Here is a 21,426-nt window from a genome sequence, read left to right on the forward strand (position 1 = left end):
TGAGAGAGCTAATTGCACCTGTGAGGGACACCGATGAGACAGACACTCACACTGCCTCTTGATATAGAGGGGGCTGGCTGCTTGGCGTATACTCCCACACAAAGTAGATACAAAGTGGCAGACCATTCTGATACATGTAGTTCACCATGCAGACCAGCAACCTATTAATGATGCCATAATAATTCAGCGTGTTGCCCTGCACTTCAAACAGTGAACCACATTGGTACTGCCAACCTGGGCTCACCCTGGAGTCTTAAAGCCACACTGCATGTGAATGATAGATAATAAATGCAAGGCACCTCATTTGGTAGTCTGCTACCTGCATGGTGAGAGGATGCATCTATATGCATTCCTTAGTCAGTAAGTATATGGCCTGTGATTCCTTCTATTGTAATAAGGGTACTGTTGTACTGCTATAGCCAATTATTTATTGATTTTAAGCAGACTGATAGTGTCTGTTACTTTAAGAGGGGCAGGGAGCGCAGCAAGATCGTCTCTGAGTAGACATAGGAAGTGAGGCAGAGTGTATGTGAGCAAGGAGGAGGAAGGACAGCAATGCTGTTAGTTCTCGAGCAGGGGATACTCCCTAGAGCAGTATTGTGCCAAATGTTATAGCCCTATGGGCATAGAGCTCTTGGAAAAGAAGGCTATTAGCCTTTTTACGTAGCACAACCTGTCGGGCGCAGATGCCTTATAGGTCGCTTTAGCGATGATCGTTCCTGTGCTTTTACATAGGAACGGTCATCGCTAGTGAATGGAAGTGGAGAGGACCAAGGATTGTTCCGCCCCACCTGTATCCATTCACAGTAAACAGGCAGTTCTTCATAGATGAACGACTGCCTGTTTACACAAATCAATCCATCAAGTTTTTGCATGCAGTAACTCAACGGTGAACGAGAAGTGAATGACTTCTCGTTCGGTGTTCAGTTGGGGCATGAATTTACGCTGAATAACAATCATTCAGATTCCTGCTTGTGTAAAAGGACCCCTAGCCGTCAGTGATCACAGTAGGAAGCGCAGAGGACAGTGAAACTATTCAGAGACCTGTTTTGCTGTGCTTCCCTCTCTCCATTAAGCCTATCAAGTATTAACCTCAACGGAGGAAGCAGCAGTAATACCGAGCCAAGAAATGAGTAGCAAGAGGGACTTACCAACGAAAACCCCCTGGCAAACGGGATATCGACAGACTTAATGTTTGCTCAGTGGGCTTAATTGCATCCTAGTAAATGTGAAGGACTTTGTTCTACACATTTCAGGACTCTAGTTGTTTGCTTGCTAATACCTGGGAACGTGGATTGTAAAACTCTTTTGAATCTCGAAATACAGAAGTTTGAAAGACATTTACGGGTGTGATTCGGCCTTGTTTGCACTGTTATCTGGTTATTAAAGTTATAAAAGCAATATGATGTCCTGTGATGAGAGTATCCTAGATGACTGTGCTGGGTACCTGCAATGTGCAGGAAAGTACCCCAGCCTTCACTTCGGTCCGTCCTTTCACTGCCTCCAGGGATGATTGTGTTGTCTTGGAAGAGGAGTTTGCAGACTCAGAGAGACTGTTATTAAGGATTTCAAAAATCGTTAAATTCCTTGTCTGGGTGGACTTTCTCTAAAGTTTTATAAATTACTGTGTAGTAGTGTACAACCGCTTTTACTCAGAACCTTTAAAGTGATCTCTGAGGGAGAATTCCTTTCGAAACAGACACTTCTATCTCATGTCTCATTCTTACCAAAGGAGGTTCAGAATCACACTCACTGTGGGAATTTTTGGACAATCTTTCTTTTAAACATTGATATCAAAATTTATACTTGCTCACAGTTTAATGAGCCTTAGGGCTCCTTCCCACGGCCGGAGCTTCATGTGACGCTGTGGGCGTGTCATGTGACATGGCTGGCGTGTCACGCCGAAGCGTCATGCGGGACGTAGGACGCCGGATCCGCAGGTAAGTATTGGGGTCTCTGGGGGGCGCCGTGACGGGCTCCGCCGCGGAATTCCGCGGCGGAGCCCGTCATGGCCGTAAGAAGCTGGCCTTATTCTCTGACTTGTCCACAGTGTACAAGTGGGTTTTGTCTTGGGCTATGAAGAACTACACAATTAAAACAGTGTCCTTGGTCTTTTGTGGTCGTGAGCCTATTGTGTCTGTTTTCAGTGGATGCAGAGAAAGCATTTTTTTAGGGTGAGTTGGGAGTTCCTGAGGGCAACCCTATGGAGTCTAGTTTTGGGCCCTATATATATAAGCTTTATACAGTCACCCAACACAGGTTCATGTCTGTCTGTCAACTCCCTTTCATAAAGGTGTTTCCATTATTCTCACTTCTGAACATTTTCACTATGGAGACCGTGGCTAATGCCTTAAGACCCAAGACATTCATGTGGGTTCTTTGTGACGTACGCTCTCACTATTCACTAACAATCTTTTAGTTTAGATTTCAAATCCTTAGATCGAGCCTCCAGCTCTTTTGTGAAAACATTAAATGTTACTACCGTGTTTCCCCGAAAATAAGACAGTGTCTTATATTAATTTTTGTTCAAAAAGGTTTAACTTTTTTACATGTATAGCTGCCTGGACACTATTTAAATTGACTTTTTTAATTAACTGTTAACAGGGCTTAATTTTGGAGTAGGGCTTATATTTCAAGCATCCTCAAAAAGCCTGAAAAATCATTTTCATCCTCAAAAATTCTGGAAAATCATGCTGTGTCTTATTTTCAGGGTATGTCTTATTTTCAGGGGAACAGGGTAGTGCCCTGGGAAGGTATCCCATTTATAAAATAGTCTTCCACAGATGGACTTCTGGAAAGACAACTAACACTGCTTCCCCTCCCTTTTATGGGAGGAAGACACACATTAAAGGGGTTGTCCCACGAAAGCAAGTGGGGTTAAGCACTTCTGTATGGCCATATTAATGCACTTTGTAATATACATCGTGCATTAAATATTGGCCATACAGAAGTTATACACTTACCCCCTCCGGTGCTGGCGTCCCCGTCTCCATGGCGACGATCAAACGTCTTCTCTGGTCGCGCTTGCTCACAGAGGAATCCTCTTCTTGATGGTTCGGGGCTCACGAGCTGTGTCCTGGCTCCTCCCTCTTCTCGCGGCATCGCGTAGCTCCGCCTCCGTCACGTGGTGCCGATCAGCCAATGAGGTGGCTGTAATCGGCAGTGGAACGCAGACTGGAGAAGAACATCCACGGTGCACCATGGGAGAAGACCCCGAGGTGCACCGTGGGAGAAGACCAGCGGCGCCATCTTTGAAAAAACAATCTTCAAAGCTGCAGAACGGGGATCCAGGTAAGCGAATTTAAAAAAAAAAAGATGTGCTTTTACTGTGTACTATGTGGGGGGTCTGTGCAAAAAAAAAAATTTTAGGTTTCGGCACGGGACAACCCCTTTAACTTTGGGGTTATAGCAGATCTGGCATTAGGGCTCCTTCCCACGGACGGATTTCCGCCGCATAACACGCGTCAGAAATCCGCTGCGTTGCCCGCAGCTATTAGGTTCTATTGAATAGCACAATGCTTACGGTGCGGAATTCCGCACCGTAAAATCACCAGTCCTCACCCGTGGCATGCTCTATTTGCCGCGGGTGTACGCGTGGACGGCTTCCATTGCAGTCACGCTATCTTCCGCTGTAGCACAGGCGCGTCATGTGACACTGTGGGCGAGTCATATGACACGGTCGGCGCGTCACATGACGTTGCGGCGCGTCACACGCTCTACTGCACATGCACGCTGAAGCGTCATGCTGGATGTAGGACGCTGGATCCGGAGGTAAGTATTGGGGGGCGCCATGACGGGCTTCGCCGCAGAATTCCGCGGCGGAGCCCATCACGGCCGTGTGAAGCCGGCCTTACTGTTTGTTTTACATGTTTTTTATTTTCTTACTGTTTTACTAAGACTGCATCTGGTATAAATTTGGGCTTGGGCAGCCTGTGGGCTCTATCAATTATTAAGTCCATAGGGGAAGCATCAGATAGCACGGTTTGTATTAATTGTTGGAGATACTTGATAATTCCCGTTGCAGGGATAGATTCAGATATTCCCCTGAACTTGATGTTGTTGCGGCAGTATCTGTCTTCAATGTCTGCTAATTTAGTTTTAAGCAGGTCTACTTCCTCTGAAAGAGCATAATGGGAGTCAATGAGTTCGTTATGTGAGTGAGTAATTTCTACCATTTTACTTTCGGTATCGGTGATCCTTTCATCAAACTCCACCAAATTAGTTTTCAGGGTGGCTGTCAAGGAATCAAAGTTGGATTGGAGAGAGTCTGTTAGGGCAACCACCATCCCTTTTATAAAAGCCCCCGTTGCTGGTTGTTCTGATGTAGGAATGAAGGAGATGGAGTCATTTGCAGGAGGAATGCATGTACTTTCTGCCTGCTCCTCTATTAGCTTAGGATGCTGCTTGAGCCGTCTGGCAGAGGGGGAGACATGAGGATGACCCTGGGATAGCAGAGCCGGCGCCATTTTGGTAGCCTGCTGTGCTTCTCTGCTGGGGTTTTTCCCTTCAGGAGCCATTTTAATCAGAGCTGATGGGGAGGCAGAACCTCTGGGGAACTCGTGTGATACGCTCACCTCAGAGTTTTCTTCTTGGAGGGGCGCCAGGGCTCGTAGTGATGAGCTGCCTGAGGACAGGGAGTCCTTTTCATCTCCCAGTAGGGAGGATGGTGATGTCGGGGCTTCGGCTGCAGAGTCACGCGGCCAGCTGTGCGCAGAGAACTCCTCCTCCAAGTGCCCAGTCTGGGCACGGGATAACCTGTGGCGAGACATTAGAGAGCTGCCGGGGCTGAGGCGCTGTCAGTGGGGTAAGTATTAGTTGCTGTAATAGCTTCTAGGTCGCTTTTAGGGAGCCTGGGGTCTTGGAGCTCTGGACAAAGTGGCCATTTTGGTGTTCAGCTAAGCCATGCCCCACTAAGACTGCATCTGAGCCTTAACCATATTACTGAAACAACTACAAGCATTTTTATTATATCATTGCTGATCTAACCAACAGCACAAATTGACAGCAAGCATGGATGAATGGATCCAATTTATTACCATAATCTTATAGAAGCAATTATCTTAACTTCATATGTTATATATTGATGTATGTCTTGGAAAGGTTTAATGAAAACATACAAAAAAACCTCAAAACTCTTTTGCTTAAGTGGCAATCCTGTGATATTTCATACTTGGGGGGTTAGGATCCTGGTGAATCCCTCTGATACTGTATGTATCTTTTACATTTTAAGCCCCTTATTTGAATACTTGAGAGGAACTTTTAAAAATCGACGATGTTGCCTTTTGGTGCGGAAGAGGTAATGTTAAAATGTATACTCTCCCTATAGTTCTTAATTATTATTGAACTCTCCCTATATCTAATAATAATTTCATTATAGTTCCTTAAAAACTTTTAAGGTTGTTTGTTTGAGGGGTTCTAAAATGAGGCACATCAATCTTTTCTGATGATGAGTTCACTGTTTTGGCTTAGGCCACTAGATAGAAGTGTCTATTCTTGTTTATACTCCCAACACTTATATGGTGTTGGAATCTTAATGCTTGGAAAATGGAACTTGTAGGTCACCCTGATGCACTTAATTCAATATTTGCGAACCCCATGTCTCCTCTTTGTCTGCTTTAGGGTTTTTCGGTGTCCACAGGGAACCCGATGTATGTTTGGGTAAGGTTCATGTCAATGGTACTTCGAAATCTCAAAAGGATATTTGGGGAGAGAGTCCCTCTTCCAAGGGTGCATGATTATGTCATTTTCAGCTTTGCAACTTCAAGAAAAAGGTGACTACTATGGAGGCATTATGCCGACCTGTTGTGGTTTTTGAGGCCTTATGTACGTAGTCCCAATGACTCAGCTATTATGCCTCCATGATAAACGGCTGTTCACTTGGGGTCCAAATGACATCTACACCTCCATTTGTTGCATCTTAGGAACAGGAGCTCTTCTACTTCTCAGCTTGGGATAAGTCTTTCTTAGTCTCACAGAAATTATAATTTTCTGGTTATACCATCTGGAGAATTCTTGGTTACCAACAGTATTTCCTTCCCAATATGACAGATACTGGACATGTAACAGACATAAAGGCTCGTTAGAACACACGGTGGAGTTGACCCAAAATTCAGTCTCTTTCGGTAAAAGTTCAACATATATATGAAAAAAATCACATTTCTACAAAGATATTTAACTCTTATTGGATATGGTTTTATTATCAATTTTGCAAAGCTTTCTGCAATCTGTAAAACACAACATATTTTACAATTTTCTCTCAGCAATTAATTGATTCCTATAACTTGGAAGTCAGATATCCTTCTATCTGGGGCTCAATGGGTTGCTGAACTTAATCACATTATGAGATTAGAGTATATGATCGCATCTTTGTGGCTCACCTGGCCCATCTTTTTGGAGTTCCCCTCATTTTAGACTTGATTTTACCCAATTAACATTACAATATGACTTTTTTTTGCCTTCGTACATGGTAATTTAGCTCTATATGGAATTAATTTATTTTATGGACCGAACCATCTTTCCCTCCTTCCCCAAATCCTTGAGCTTCCTAGTCTCAAGCTCATTGACTTTTTCCTTCTTCCTTTATAAAAACTTACGGCTCCTTAATTTTGTATTACTGATTCATATACTGTGATGGCCTATGTTTATAGAATTCAGTTACTGCATTTTACTGTAATACTGTGACCTAGGTCCACTTTTTGAGAGTCAAAAAAATTTGACTAAACGTAAATGTCCCTGTCCTGTTCTGAAAGCTGTATTGAGTATTGAGTAGGACCACTCTGAGAAGTGAGGTGAATCTGATTCCTACAAGTGAGTGTGTTCCATTCTGACAGTGCAACCTGTACCGATCGTACTATGGCAAGTAGAGTACCAGATAACCTGATTGTTCATGTGACTGGTGACGGTCTTCCTGCCAGCCTGCTAGACCCTGAACATCTGATGTGAGTTGCCCTCTGAGATTGTAACCATTAAACTGAGTGTGCCCATCAGAGACTATAAACACCAAGCTACATGCCCAATTGGGATTACAACTGTTCTGCTGTACACATTACAGAGACAGTTCTGGAATGCTGCTGTTAGCGATAACCACCATAAAATTGTGTTAGAACCATCATGCTGTGTACTTTCTGGAACTATTGCATGTATTGCTGTAACTGCCATATGGAGTGACTGTTCTGTAATTATAAGGCAGGGACTTGCTATGCGCATCGTCTCTGTGCTCACCAAGGACCAACCTGCTTCGATGAATAAAAATGCATGCCACTGTATACTTGGAAGAACAAGAACTGTGACTAGTGCCAAATTTTATTTATTTACAACCAAATACAATTGGGAAGTCCAATGCCAATCACGACACTGCAAATCCCATAACTGGGTAGGTCTCAGCCTGCCGCCCAGTCGTCTTGAGGCTAGTTGAGTGAGTACGTGGCCTGTTGCCTGACTCAGTATGCAGTGCCCCAGAAGGACTAACTACCCTAATCAGTTGGTAGCTGGTTAATCTCCGGGCTGCTGGGATCTGTCTGCATTCCAACCTAGTCCTTGTCAGATGGCCAGAGCTGTCCGTTGTTAAGCCCACTTCCTCCTGACCTAAACTGCAACCCTCCATAGCCGCACTGCTGCCTTGACACTGACTTAGCATCGACTCCTAAAGGCTTACCTAAACACATGCATAGCCTCCCATGCATGCAACAGACTCTGCTGCTGACAGCAGTACTCTCCTGCCTTGTTGGACCTTTTGGTTGCCTCAACCAGGGAGCAGTGCCACAATTCCGCCTCACAATAGAAAATGCATTACAACTGACATTTGCAAGAAAGACAACTTTTTCTTGGAACTGCTCTTTGCGCAGCACATCAGGAAGGGAAGGTTGATTTTTAGCTCTGATCTCAGCTACACTGTACTCCCCCATATGTACCTATACTTTTATCTGTCTTTGGAGGGCTCTGTCCCCATTCGCACCTTCTAACTTTTTTTTCCTGCTCCTACCAAGCCCACTGTTCCCAGACAAAGAGTCACCGTCCCCTGAGTTTGCCTCCTACACCATCTTGGCCATCTCTGTGTCCCTGCAAAAAGGGGGTGGGACAGCACAGTGGCGAAGGGGAATAGATAAATACGTTACCTGACTCCACTCTGCTACCTCATTCCTTGTGCCCACTTTCACCCTTGCTGATTGCTCTTTATGACTGTTGTCCTTTAGGGAATGTTATCCTTTAGGGAGCCAAATTACTTCAATTCTACTATCTTGTATCCACCTCCTTGATGCCATTATCCTTGATTCAAGTTCCAAGTTAAGGGTCATAGATCACATTCATATTCTGTTAAAAAAGAAACTGCTTACATAGAAGGGAGGAAGACCAAATCGCAACGATCAAAATGTTTTCTCACCTTATACCGAGCTAATTATTCTTCCTTGATTAAGAATTTAGAGCAAGACCTAACTACTTGGGCATCCTATAATTTATCCTTGCTAGGTAGAATCCATTCTATCAAAATGTCTTGGCTCCCAAAAATACTATACCTCTTCTTTGCTAATTGGGTTCCTAATATCATAAAATTTTATCATGCAGCCCAACTAGCACAATTAACCTCCATTTTCTCCCATCATGATAAACCTCACTGGGTATTGATTGAGGCACCGGCAGTTTCTCTTCAATCACTTGAAGATGTCTTTTGGCACAGATCGAAACATAAAAAAGCAATCATTAACTTGTCTTCCTCCCTGCCCCTTTGGGATAGACTTTCTAAAAGCTATAACTGTCATATCCTAGCTTTATTCCTCCTCCCCTCCCCACATTCCCTTATGTGTTCTTCCCACCTTCTTTTTCCTCCCCCATTCAGTACATCCATTTATGGTCTTCCTTTGTTTATACAAATTCATTTTAGTAGGGGTTAAAGTTTTTGAAGAAGTGGAAAATGAGTATTTTAATGTATTAACTATACAAGAAACCGTTTCAGACAATGTAACTCTTGATTTACTTCTTCAATTTTTGCTGCATTATGACTCTACACATGAATGTAATATTGTAAGTCTTGATTAATTTGCTATAACCATTATAAAATCAATAAACATTTTGTTAACCAAAATGGTCTCTCATTATGGTGCCAGGTTTTAAACCCAGTACAGCAAGGCTTGGTGTTTCCTTAATTCATGGTTCTTCATGAACTTTGGGCCAATTATACACCTCCTTTCTAGGTAAAAATGCAGTTCCTCTAGAGAGGGGAGTCCTGCATTGGTTTTCACCACACACTAACATAGCGGATAGGACAAACCAGGGCTGCGTCCACTTTAAGGGCCCCATAGCAGCCACATGGTCTACCTCTACAGTATGTATGTCTTTGGTTGAGACAGCAATAAAAGTGATAGTAATAAATTACATAATGTTTCTAATTTCCTACAGTTTCTCTGCTTGAAGAATATCCGGGCCTTCCTTTCAACCTGCACTGAAAAATTTGGGCTGCGCCGAGCTGACCTGTTTGAAGCATTCGACCTGTTTGATGTCAGAGATTTTGGAAAGGTATGCACTGTAATGAGGAAAGTTATTTAGCATTTTATGCCAATGTCCTGATATTAAAAAGTCACACACTTGTGTAAATATTTGTGACTTTCTGGCCTTTTTGCTCCACGCATTACACTCCTGTCTGTGTTTTACATGAGTGAATTTTGTTAAGAAGCCCTTCGGGTTATTGACAGTAATTCAGCCTGCATATAGGTAACGTCCGAATGTAGGTCAAACTATGTGTCAAAAAGTCCAGTGCGGTATGGTATGGCAACCAAAGTACCCTTTGCATACCCTACCACAGGACTTTTTGACACATAGTTTGACCTACATTCGGACATTACCTATATGCAGACTGAATTACTGTCAATAACCTTCATAAGTCTTCCATGTTTCTGTATATGGTTGAGAAAAGGCATTAGACCGAAACGATGCAACAGTGAACTTAATGTGAACATCTGGACTGCTTCAATAACCCTTATAAGCACGTGTGTCCAACTATTTACTGCTGATATTGATAGAGTCTGGGACGGAGGGACACTGCACCAAGTCTGATCTGTATGAGGGAGTGCTATCAAACGCAGTTCTAATGTGAGTTTGCAGACTTGTTAAGAGATAGTTGCCAGGGACAGGCTGCAGCTCCACTGTATTATATCATGGCAGACAAGGATATCCATTTCCTATTAGTAAGTTAGGATGGATGCACAATTGACTGAGCTTCAAAACAAATGAATGTAGGAGCGCGGCAAAGTTTTCATTTTTCACTGGAGGAATGATTTAAAAATGATCAAAGCAGCCAACATTAAAGATAATAGATATTTGATAAGCTTTACTGTATTTGAATGTTGTAATTTCACTTTAAAGTGAAATACAATTTTACAGGTTAAATTTACATAGCGTGTTTCCCTGAAAATAAGACACTGTCTTATATTAATTTTTGCCACAAAAGAGGCACAGTGTCTTATTTTCGGGAGGGGGGGGTGGCTTATACTCACCTGGTCCGTGGCATCCCGATGCCTCATGATGGTGTCCGGCGGCGCTGCAGCAAGCTGCAGTGTCCTTTGTGCTTGCGCTCAATGAGCCAATCACAGCTATTCAGTGCTGTAATTCACTGAATGGCTGTGAATGATTGATCGCCGTCTGTAATTGGCAGGAGCCTGATCCAATGACAGCTCTTGCTTTGCTGGAGGCGGGGTATTTAAAGCCTCATCACCAGAAAGAAGCTGAGGTGTCAGCACGGAAGACACTGCAGCTTGCCGCAGCGCTGCTGTAAACCATTGCGAAGCATTGGGATGCCGTGGACCAAGTGAGTATTGATTTTTTTTATTTTTTTATGTAGGTTAGCTAGGGCTTATTCTCGGGGGTGGGCTTATATTTCAAGCCTCCCCCAAAATGGGGTAGGGCTTCTTATCGGAGTAGGTCTTATTATCCCGGAAACACGTTATAATGATGCATTTACATGGGCATATTTCAGGCTGTGAATACGCAGATAATTTGCAGGCCGAAATACACTAGTGCCTTGCATTTTTCTGCTTGTCAACGTACTTTTTATTAGCTTAAATGTACTGTGGATTTACATGCGTGAAAAGGAACCCACAAAATCATACTGATTTTGTACGTAAATACGCAGCGACTGCACAGGTTACCTGCGTATTTTGTGTGGATTCTGCACAGCCATTGATTTCATTGGGCTTCTATGGTGCGTAATAAGTACCAGGTTAGGACATGTTGTTTATTTTTTCACGCAATTGCACATCACATCAATCAATGGGTTCTATGCACTGTGTACTATGCATGCAAACATTTTGTTACGGCATATGTTGATTACAACATAACCGCATTTAGTATTCCAACAATCCTACATCAAATCAATGACAGTGAGAAAACAAAGATCACGCAGGCAGACTTTTTATCTTTTCAATCCTCATTTCACCCAGAGATAAGCAGCGCCAGATGAGTTTGGTGGCCACTTCTCTCTCTACATATGTTATGGATACATTAAGTTTAAAATTATTTCTTTAGTGCAGTGACCGTGAACTTCTGCACATGTGAACAGGCTTCATTGGCTGTGTGAACACAGAGAGAAACAGGCTGTTGTTTCAGTTCCTGTGTGGGTTTCACTTACTTCCTGTTACAGCTTTACTATTTTAGCCACTGCTGGGAAACTCTAGTTTACAACATACTTTAATAGCAGAAGAGTAAAAAGGCCTAGTATAACTTGTCAAAGATGTATGAAACATGATTGCAAGCAAACACTATTCTGTGCTACCATTATATAGTGTAGGCATGTTGGTTGTGGGCTTGTATGTATGCAGTGCTGTCTTCTGTATGTTGTCTTTTGTACAATCAGTTGGCAATCTACTCTATGTACAGATCTATACTATTGCTAAGCGAGCTTTATAAAGCCCTCATTATCCAGTAACATGTCATAGTTTTTAAGGTTGAAAAAAAAGACATAAGTACATCAAATCCAGACCATTCTCCAACAATGCTGAAGGCATTGTCTATCATGAGGCTGTTGTGGGAACCAAATGGATTCCCTGACTTCGCTGTACTGCTCCAAATTTATTATAATGATAAAAGCGTGCATGCCAATATATAGCCAGGGACACACATCTGTGTCAAAGGCAATATGCTTCTGGTTTATTATTAACACATATAAATAAACTAGCTGATATACCCGGCTTCGCCCGAGTTAATTTGGTACTGGTGTTTATCTGGTGTTCACACGGAAAAGCTTATGAAGTCGTGGTTACTTTAGAGATACTGAGGAAAAAAAATATGTTCACCATTTTGCATAGTTCTCTGCGTTACCCAGGAAATACCACGGGGAGGCAACCATGCGACGTTTCCTTTATATAAAATGACATCAGGAAGTGAGAGAATTAGATTACATACGTAAAATGTGGACACTAATTCTTTTGCGCTTAGAATTGAATAATCGAGTTGGGACCCATAAGCTTTTCCTATTTATGACATAATCAATGCTCGTGCCAAATTTCCCGTTTCTATGACACCGGAAAGTGAAAAAATTACATTCCGCACGTAAAATTTTGACGCCAATTCTTTTGTGCTAGAATTGAATAATGGAGTTGGGACCCATTAGCGTTTCCTATTTATGACATAATCAATGCTTGTGCCAAATTTCACGTTTCTATGACACCGGAAAGTGAAAAAAATTACATTCCGTACGTAAAATTTGGACGCTAATTCTTTTGTGCATAGAATTGAATAATTGAGTTGGGACCCATTAGCTTTTCCTATTTATGAGATAATCAATGCTCGTGCCAAATTTCCTGTTTCTATGACACCGGAAAGTGAAAAAATTACATTCCGCACGTAAAATTTCGACACCAATTCTTTTGCGCTAGAATTTAATAATCGAGTTGGGACCCATTAGCTTTTCCTATGTATGACATAATCAATGCTCGTGCCAAATTTTCCGTTTCTATGACACCGGAAAGTGAAAAAATTACATTCCGTACGTAAAATTTCTATGCCAATTATTTTGCGCATAGAATTGAATAATCGAGTTGGAACCCATTAGCTTTTCCTATTTATGACATAATCAATGCTCGTGCCAAATTTCCCATTTCTATGACACCGGAAAGTGAAAAAATTACATTCCGCACGTAAAATTTGGACGCTAATTCTTTTGCGCATAGAATTGAATAATGGAGTTGGGACCCATTAGCTTTTCCTATTTATGACATAATCAATGCTCGTGCCAAATTTCCTGTTTCTATGACACCGGAAAGGGAAGAAATTACATTCCGTACGTAAAATTTGGACGCTAATTCTTTTGCGCATAGAATTGAATAATGGAGTTGGGAAGAATTAGCTTTTCCTATTTATGACATAATCAATGCTCGTGCCAAATTTCCCTTTTCTATGACACCGGAAAGTGAAAAAATTACATTCCGCACGTAAAATTTTGACGCCAATTCTTTTGCGCTAGAATTGAATAATCGAGTTGGGACCCATTCGCTTTTCCTATTTTGGAGATGATCTATGATCGTGCCAAAATTCATGTTTCTACGATATCGGGAACTTGGAGAACTTTTGGCGAGTCAGTCAGTGAGTCAGTGAGTCAGTCAGTGAGTCAGTCAGTCAGTGAGAAAGTCAGTGAGGGCTTTCAGCTTTATATATATAGATAAATACCCCATATACCCCAAATGACGCAGCAACAGAAATACATGCCCCCTAAAATCATAGGAACTTATGATTGGCTCTAGCTGCTAATAGTTTAACATATGTTAATGCCTTAAGGTGTGTGTTACTACTATATATGTGATTCCTTAGAAATAAAACTTAACAGGGAGAATAGACTTATTCTGTTCATTTTTCTAGTAGCTTCTCTCCAAATTGAGGGGGTCAGAACCCACTATCTCAGAACATTGCTAAGCCTGGGAAGATATGTAGGAGTATGTGCCAGCATCTAATACATATCAGTGTATCGCATGAACAAGTTTACCATTTAGATGCTAGCTATTCACTTAGGAGGAAGATATATCAATATATACGTGTTTGCAAAGGCTGATGTGAGAAACGTATGAAAAGATATATATATAATAGAATACATATATTATTACTGTTGTATTACTGCTGAACTGCTTTCAGAGCAAGACTGCTGTTTGCCAGCAAAAGTCAATTTTTCTCATTTTAGGGGAAAAAAATTCTTTCCTAACCCTCTTTATGACAATCTGAATAAATCACTTGATCAACAACTTATCTCCAGTAATCTATTGACCATAATCTATAACTCTTCCAAGGGACTGATTATGACAACTTCCTTTGATAAAGAGCTTCATTATCTCACAGCTCTTACTGTAAAGAATAATTATTATCTTGTAGAGGATGCCCCCTTATTATAGCTATAGTCTAGATATAATTAAATTATTAGACAGATCAAATTTTGATATTTTTAGGCTGCCTTTACACTGGCGAGAAAATCGTGCAAGATTTGTGCATTTCGAAATGCACAAATATTAAACCCATTCTTTTGAATGGGCTCATATATATTAGCAATGTTTTCCCACATGGCACCGTGATGCGATGCAGAAAACACGTCGTAGCACATTGTATCTTTCTGCAAGATCGCCCATTGTTTTTAACTGGCCTGGCGGAAGCAGCGCCGACCCCATTGAAAGCAATGGGAAAATTTTGCAATCCTCTGCCGTAGTTGTCACATTCCCTTCATCCCTGCAGTGATGCAAAGCTGTGTTCACATGAAAACCCCTTGCATCCACGGGGCTTTTACGTTGTGGCAAGTGCGATATCGAGCCGTGAATCACAGCCTGATATCACCCTTGCCAGTGTGAAGGAGGCTAACTAGTTCAAAAGGCCATTGAGGGCAGGTGTCTAGGTGGTCCAGAAGAAGAGAGGAACAGCACTTTACAGCTAAAATTAATATTACCTTATGTTTGTGCAATCTTTTGGCAGCTGACCTATAATACTGGCAAACAGCAGTTTTGCTGTGAAAGCAGTTCAGCAGTAATACAAATCAGCATGCAGACAGTACTAACAACATTCGCAGCCGCTATAAAGAGGTCACACCACAGAAGAGTTTCCCAGGGTTAAAGGGAGTTTGTCAACTTGAACATGTTGTCCAGGCATGATCCTATAGAGCAGGAGGAGCTGAGCAGATTGATATATCGTTTTACAGGGAAAGTTTCAGTACAACTTGTATTTTATTCATTTATACCCCTGAACAGTCCAATGTCAGCCGATAGAGACTGCGTATGGCAGCGAGTGCATTGACTGTGTATCTTATGCACACAGACATGCACAATGTGACTTTTTTAAAATTCTGGTCTACCCGAACAGCCATCGATAGGGCTATTGCCCAGAAAAGCAGTTGTCCCTTTATTCAGGAAACTCTGAGGAAATGTAACTTGCCTATTAAATGTATTCATGCAATTTTTACAATGTAGCACTTCCCCAGAGCAGAAATTATAGTTAATGGGAACCTGTCACGTCCCCAAAGCAAGTTATGGTGCTGTTAGCGGAGGTGACAGGGAGCCGGGTGAGACATTTTTCTACTTACCCCCTTCCTGGTTCCTGCAGTGCCCGCTGCTGAAAATCGCTCACGGCACTGAAAATACAAGTCTATGGAAGAGCGGGCATATGCTACTGTGAAAGGAGTTGGATTTTTGGTGCCGTGTCCAATCTACAGTGGTGGGCACGGCAGGAACCAGGGAGTAGGTGACTATAAAATAAATACGTTACCTGGCTCCCTGTCACCTTCCCTAGCAGCCCCTTAATTTAGTTTATAGAACTGTGGGGACGTGACAAGTTCCCTTTAATAATACTTTTTCCTCTCCATATTTTTATAAGTAAGGAAACAAAGCAGGGATGTCCCCAGTGCCCACTGCTAATAGTAGATACCATGGAGACACTCTTACAGAAAATCCGAGTGGATTCTAACATTAGAGGACTACACTGTGTAGGATAGAAATATAAAGTATCAGCTTTCGCTGATGACCTACTAATATTTATTACAGACCTATGATGAGCACTGACACACATACTGTCTCTATTTAGATTTTCTGGTTGCACAACTGGCTTTAAATTGAACATGTCAAAATTGTGGGGACTCATGCACACGGGAAATCCCGAACTGAATCCTGCTGTGCCCGCTGCCGGCGACCCTGCGTACTTGTCAGATGCTTTCTTCTTCTGTACTGCAGATGTTCCTCTGGCGCACATGTGCAGTACAGATTTCCCCGCGCCGTCGCCTATGTGATGACGCAAATTCACAATACTTCTGCAATGCTCATGGAAGCCGTCCCTACGTTTCCACTCTAAAAATAGAGCATGCTGCGTTTTATTTTCGGCACATAGCGAAAATCAGCTTGTACGCAGGGAGAGCGGAATCTCTACACACATCAATGGGCACATTGAGCAACAGATCACCCGCGTCTGCTGACAAGCGTGGAATCCGCTGCTCAATTTGCCCCGTATGCATGAGGCCTTAGTGTCACAGTTCTTACTAAAGTTTAAAGCTAACATCAAGAAACCCCTCCTTCTGGTTGACCTAGAAGTGTCTGTCCTTACAGATCTAGGATTTAACATCTCTGCCAATTTGGCTTCTCTATACCAATTCAATTATCTCCCTCTAATTCTGCAAATAACTCTATACTATGGATTCTTAACTGGTACCTTCTCTTCATGGATTGAACAAAAACATCTCATACTGAGTTTAGAAAATTATGTAACTTTTCCAAACTTTACCTATTCATCTGCCTCCATGTTTCTTTAGAATCATTAGAAAGCAGGGTTTTTTTTGCTTTTTTAAAAATAAATATATGTGCCGCGTATATCACCAAAGAATTGCCTATAGCATCTTAACTAGGTCTGATCTTAAAAAAAGGAGATGCTGGATATGTCTACCAGACTAATGCCCCTTTTAGACAAGCCGATTCTCGTTTGAACAAGCGAGTGACATCACTGCCAACTCGTTCTCACTTGTTCAGCCTGTTTAGATCAATTTTTTTTCAGTGTTTTCCTTCGTAAAGCACTGAGCAGGGAGCGTTTAAACATAACGTTAAATGAACGAGACACCGATAACTTTTAGTCCTGCTGAAACTGAACAACGAACAAAAAGTACATGATTCTTGTTCATCATTCAGTCGTTGGCTCACCTTTAAGCCAAATGATTATCGTTCACTTTCACTTGTTTGAACGATTTTTCGAATGATATAATAATTATATTATAATCATTATGTCTAAAAGCAAATTGTACATATTATTCGAGTTTTAGACTTATTAATACATCCAAAGCACAAATACTAGGGGAGCATAGAGGATCACATTTCCCCAGTCCCTTTAAGACAACTACCGTAGTTCTTGCCAAGAGCAAACATCAAAACTCAGCATCCCTTCCAAAATGAAGCCTATTTTCATGGCACAACTACCATTAGATTGAGTGATTTGCATGATAATTGTGCTGTGTGAAAGAACAATCAGTGATAAATTGCTGATCAGATCTTTCATGCAGACCTAAAAATCATTATTGGACTGCCGCTGCATTATTCCGTGTAAACAGGCAGTCATTCATCTATGAACTATGGCCTGTTTACTGTCATTGTGAGGCAAGCGGGCTGCAACGATCTCTGGCTCGCTCTGCCTCCATTCACTGAGCAATAATTGCTCCTATGTAAAAGCACAGTAGCAATCATCACTGGCAAGGTTGTTGGACACTGAAGTGCCCAACAGTTATCCCGTGGCAAACGGGCTTTATTCACACAAAAACTTTTGGGATTTGGTGCTTGACTACTGACATCTATAATCTTATCACCTTCCCATCACCAATCCAAGTCAGAGATCTGACATCCTCAACCATTCCAACTGCCAAGTCGATCAATCTGTAATCCCCCTGCACTTGCAAGACTATTCCACATTCTATTGGGACATTCTATTCAGTGGAGACTAATTAAATTCTAAATATTAAATTTTCTTACCTATGATGTGTTCAAACTCAATTGTAAAACTATCATTAAAGGGGTTTTATCATAAAACAAAAAATTCTACACTCGCCTATTCCCCCCCCCCCCCCCCCCCCCCCCCCCCCCCGTCAGTATCTTTAGCACATCTTCTCCTGGCTGAGCTTCTGCAGTGCCCCATCACATCACGCCAGCTGGCTTGTTATGAAGGCTGCATTCCTCACATTCCTTCCAGCCGGGTCAGTAAAGATCACGTCCTTGTGCTGTAGTGTTCACTGCCTATGAAGGAATTGTAATCTATTTCAGAGTCAGCTCACATAAACAATCTCTGAAGTAGATAGGAACTCTCCCTGCTGGCCTGTGAGCTGTGACGTAACATACATTGGTTGGAAAGAAGAAGACTGCCAACCAATGTACGTAACCTCACAGGAAGGAGAAGAATCAGGCGGCTGGAGGTGAATTGACCCCCCTGGAGACAGGAGAAGATGGGTGAGGTGAAGATCTGGTAAGAAGACTGATGGCGGAGGAATAGATAAGTATAGAATTATTTTTTTTTTTTAATCACAGAACCTCTTCAAGTATAATATTATAAGAGACTATAGCACTCGGCTATTTTTGTCATCCCGATTGAAATGCATAGAGCAGCACCGCGCATGCGCGGCCAGCCCTCCATTCAAAGTGATGTTACTCCAGCCGGAGCTGTGTGATCGGTGGGGTTCCCAGCAGTCAGACCCCGACCATTAGTTTTTAGAGTGGATGAGTAAAAGCTTTAAAAAAATGCCTCTTTACCATAATACTCCTTTAACAATCAATCACATTACATATTAGATGTTGTTCTATATATTTGTATTCACAAAAGGAAAATGAAAAGAGAAATGTCATTGGTTACTTCAGGAACTGCTCGAGTTTTAGACCATTTAACATTCCTTTCTATTCACTTTCTTTGGTTATAGGTGATCAACACACTGTCCATGTTATCTTGGACCCAGATCGCACAAAGTAAAAGTGTTTTGTAAGTAGTACATGTTTATTTCTTGCTATTTTTGGGGGGCAGGGGAGGTTAGAAATTGACATTCAGAAAAGATGACAATGAATTATGCAATGATGATGTGCTGCTTTGTTCTCAGGCCATTTCCTACTGAGGATTATGAAGCCGATGATGACAACTACAGTGGTCTGTCTGATCAAATTGAGTAAGTGAGAAAAACCCGGAACTCAAGTAATAACACTAAAGAAGCCGACACTTGATTTGCTACTTCTTAATAGTCACTTATTAGGGTGGATTCACATGTCGCGTAATTTTACAACACAGAAAAAATCCACAGCAAAATCTGCATGTCTTGCATCAATGTGCATGCTATAACGATTACAGCACATATTAATCCACCCTTGGACTCCACTGCGGAATTCTGTTTGCGGAGCCCATCACGGCCGTGGGCACTAAGCCTTAGGCCACAGACACATGTGCCTGCAATGGTAACAACAGCTCCAACTGATACAGTTTTTGTTTTGGATTTCAGTGCGGAAATGCTACAGATTTGTTGCAGATTTCACTCTACGCACTGCAAAGGTGGAAATCCATGCTGGAAATCTGCAGCATAAATTGAATTTGTGGATTTAAAATCTGCATTGTAGGCCCGTTTATGGATTTTTCCTGCAGCATGTAGAAGAGAGTTCTTGAATTCCATATTACTTGTACTATAAGGCGTTCACATGGGCATAAGCTGCAACGGGAAATCTGATGCTGATCTGCTTCAAAAGGCGTACATATCGTAGAAGCAGACCATACGACTGCTATAGGGCCATTGGTGAGAGGGGTACCCAGCTCTGATTGCACTACCCCTTTTGCTACTGGGTTTTGAGGACATATGCAGGACCATCCTCCAAAGAGTACCTGTCTTGTTAGGAACCTAGCAGGTCAAAAATTGGTCCAAGGGCCTGGAATGGTAAAGAAACACAACACCCTTCTTTCCTGGGTGGTAAATCCAGTCAAAATAATGGGGGCCCATTTAAGTTTTTGCTATGGGGCCCTATCTCTACTGACATAATTTACAGCAGAAATGTGAAGCTGAGCCATGGCTTTCCATTTAAAATGCAGTGGATCCACGTGTGTATTTAGACCCATTCAATTTTCACATGGAAAACCTTATCAAGAATTGACATGTGAATTCTCCTTTCTCTGTTATGCAGATTTCCAATTAGTATTAATAGTTCTCTGCACAAAAGATTCTTTGTTTCCTATAGCAATCAATCAGAATTCATGGTTTATTTTTCTAGTGCACCATAGAAAAGCAAAGCTTAACCAAGAAAGATGCTATTAAAGTTTTGCCTCGTGATGCCTTGTATGTAGGTTGATATTTCTTTATCTCCCTGTCTGATTCAAGTTTATCAAAAGCTCTTCATAAAAAAAAACATAACAGAATTTACATTGAATATACTGTTTCAATAAATGTATCACTTCTACCTGGTATCATTTATTATAGTGACACTGCAGAAGAAGATGAAGACCTTTATGATTGTGTTGATATGGATGAAGAAGAAGGCAATGAAATATATGAAGTACTTATGAAGGGTGATGAGCAACCAACACCTCCAAAAGATGGGGTAAAAGCATAGTGCTTGTTGTGTCTGCATGTGCAACCAGAAATCATAGAGAACGCTAATGTTTGGAAACCTATTTTCTGAGGGGGATACAATAAGTACAAATGTAACTAAATAAAGCTGCAAACAGATACAATTGTAGTGGCCCAGAACAACATCCTGGTCCCCTCCATAAATGTCATACATGTATTGTCTCATGTGGATGCACTGTGCAAAGCTGTCATGCCATTTTCTGTATGTGTGTTGCACAGCTGCTGCGCTGGAAGGGTTAACTGTAATAAAATCACTGCATGCCTGTAAATATATCAGTTTGTCTTGTCATGTGGTATAAGTGAGGTTATAAATGGGAGAGTTTGAGAGCGGGAAAGGAAACACATCTTGTCTACCTGAGAGTGCTACCACAGAGCCCGTAGGAAAGCACTTTTAGCTTCCATGTAGGTGAAGATGGAGGAGAAAGAGCAACATCCCGTAGCGTTTGGAGTGTGGATGTGAGAGGAGTGAGTTCCTGCAGCAGGGAGAGAGAGAGAGAGAGCACTACCCCAGTTTCTGAAAGAGGTGACCTGTTCACACCACAGGCTTTTCCTGTGTGGCTGTCCATCATTAGGATCACCGCACAGAGGTACTTGATTAAGACACCCACGCATCTGCTGTGTAGGGTGTATATTGGCTAAGCCTTCCTTAATAACTGTGTTTGCCAGTGTTTGCGGAGTGACCCCTACCCCCCTTCCTCCTCTGCAGTGCTCCCAATCCAGGACCGGTGACATACAGATAATGTGGATTGTAGGGCCGTATTAATCCTGTGTATCCTCCCTACCTCTGAGCTATAGCCTGTAACTACTTAAAGTAAATTGTACCTGCATTACCTATTATAGAAGTTTATTTCCAAGTA

At 41.9% G+C, this 21,426-nt stretch overlaps 1 protein-coding gene across 4 annotated transcripts in view; it reads left to right on the forward strand.

Annotated features, from left to right (window-relative positions):
* Positions 1-21,426, forward strand: part of VAV1 (vav guanine nucleotide exchange factor 1) — a 72,823-nt gene that overhangs the window by 15,736 nt on the left and 35,661 nt on the right. For 2 of the 4 annotated variants that reach the window (XM_066574043.1, XM_066574050.1), the window contains exons 2-5: positions 9,394-9,510; positions 18,890-18,948; positions 19,064-19,129; positions 20,420-20,540. In XM_066574043.1, the coding sequence (XP_066430140.1) occupies positions 9,394-9,510; positions 18,890-18,948; positions 19,064-19,129; positions 20,420-20,540 (363 nt within the window). Of the gene's footprint in view, positions 1-4,543; positions 4,805-9,393; positions 9,511-18,371; positions 18,442-18,889; positions 18,949-19,063; positions 19,130-20,419; positions 20,541-21,426 lie in introns of those variants that run through there. The other 2 variants (XM_066574061.1, XM_066574070.1) reach the window with 2 other exon arrangements.

Source organism: Eleutherodactylus coqui, chromosome 1 (assembly GCF_035609145.1).
Source record: "Eleutherodactylus coqui strain aEleCoq1 chromosome 1, aEleCoq1.hap1, whole genome shotgun sequence".
NCBI lineage: Eukaryota > Metazoa > Chordata > Amphibia > Anura > Eleutherodactylidae > Eleutherodactylus > Eleutherodactylus coqui.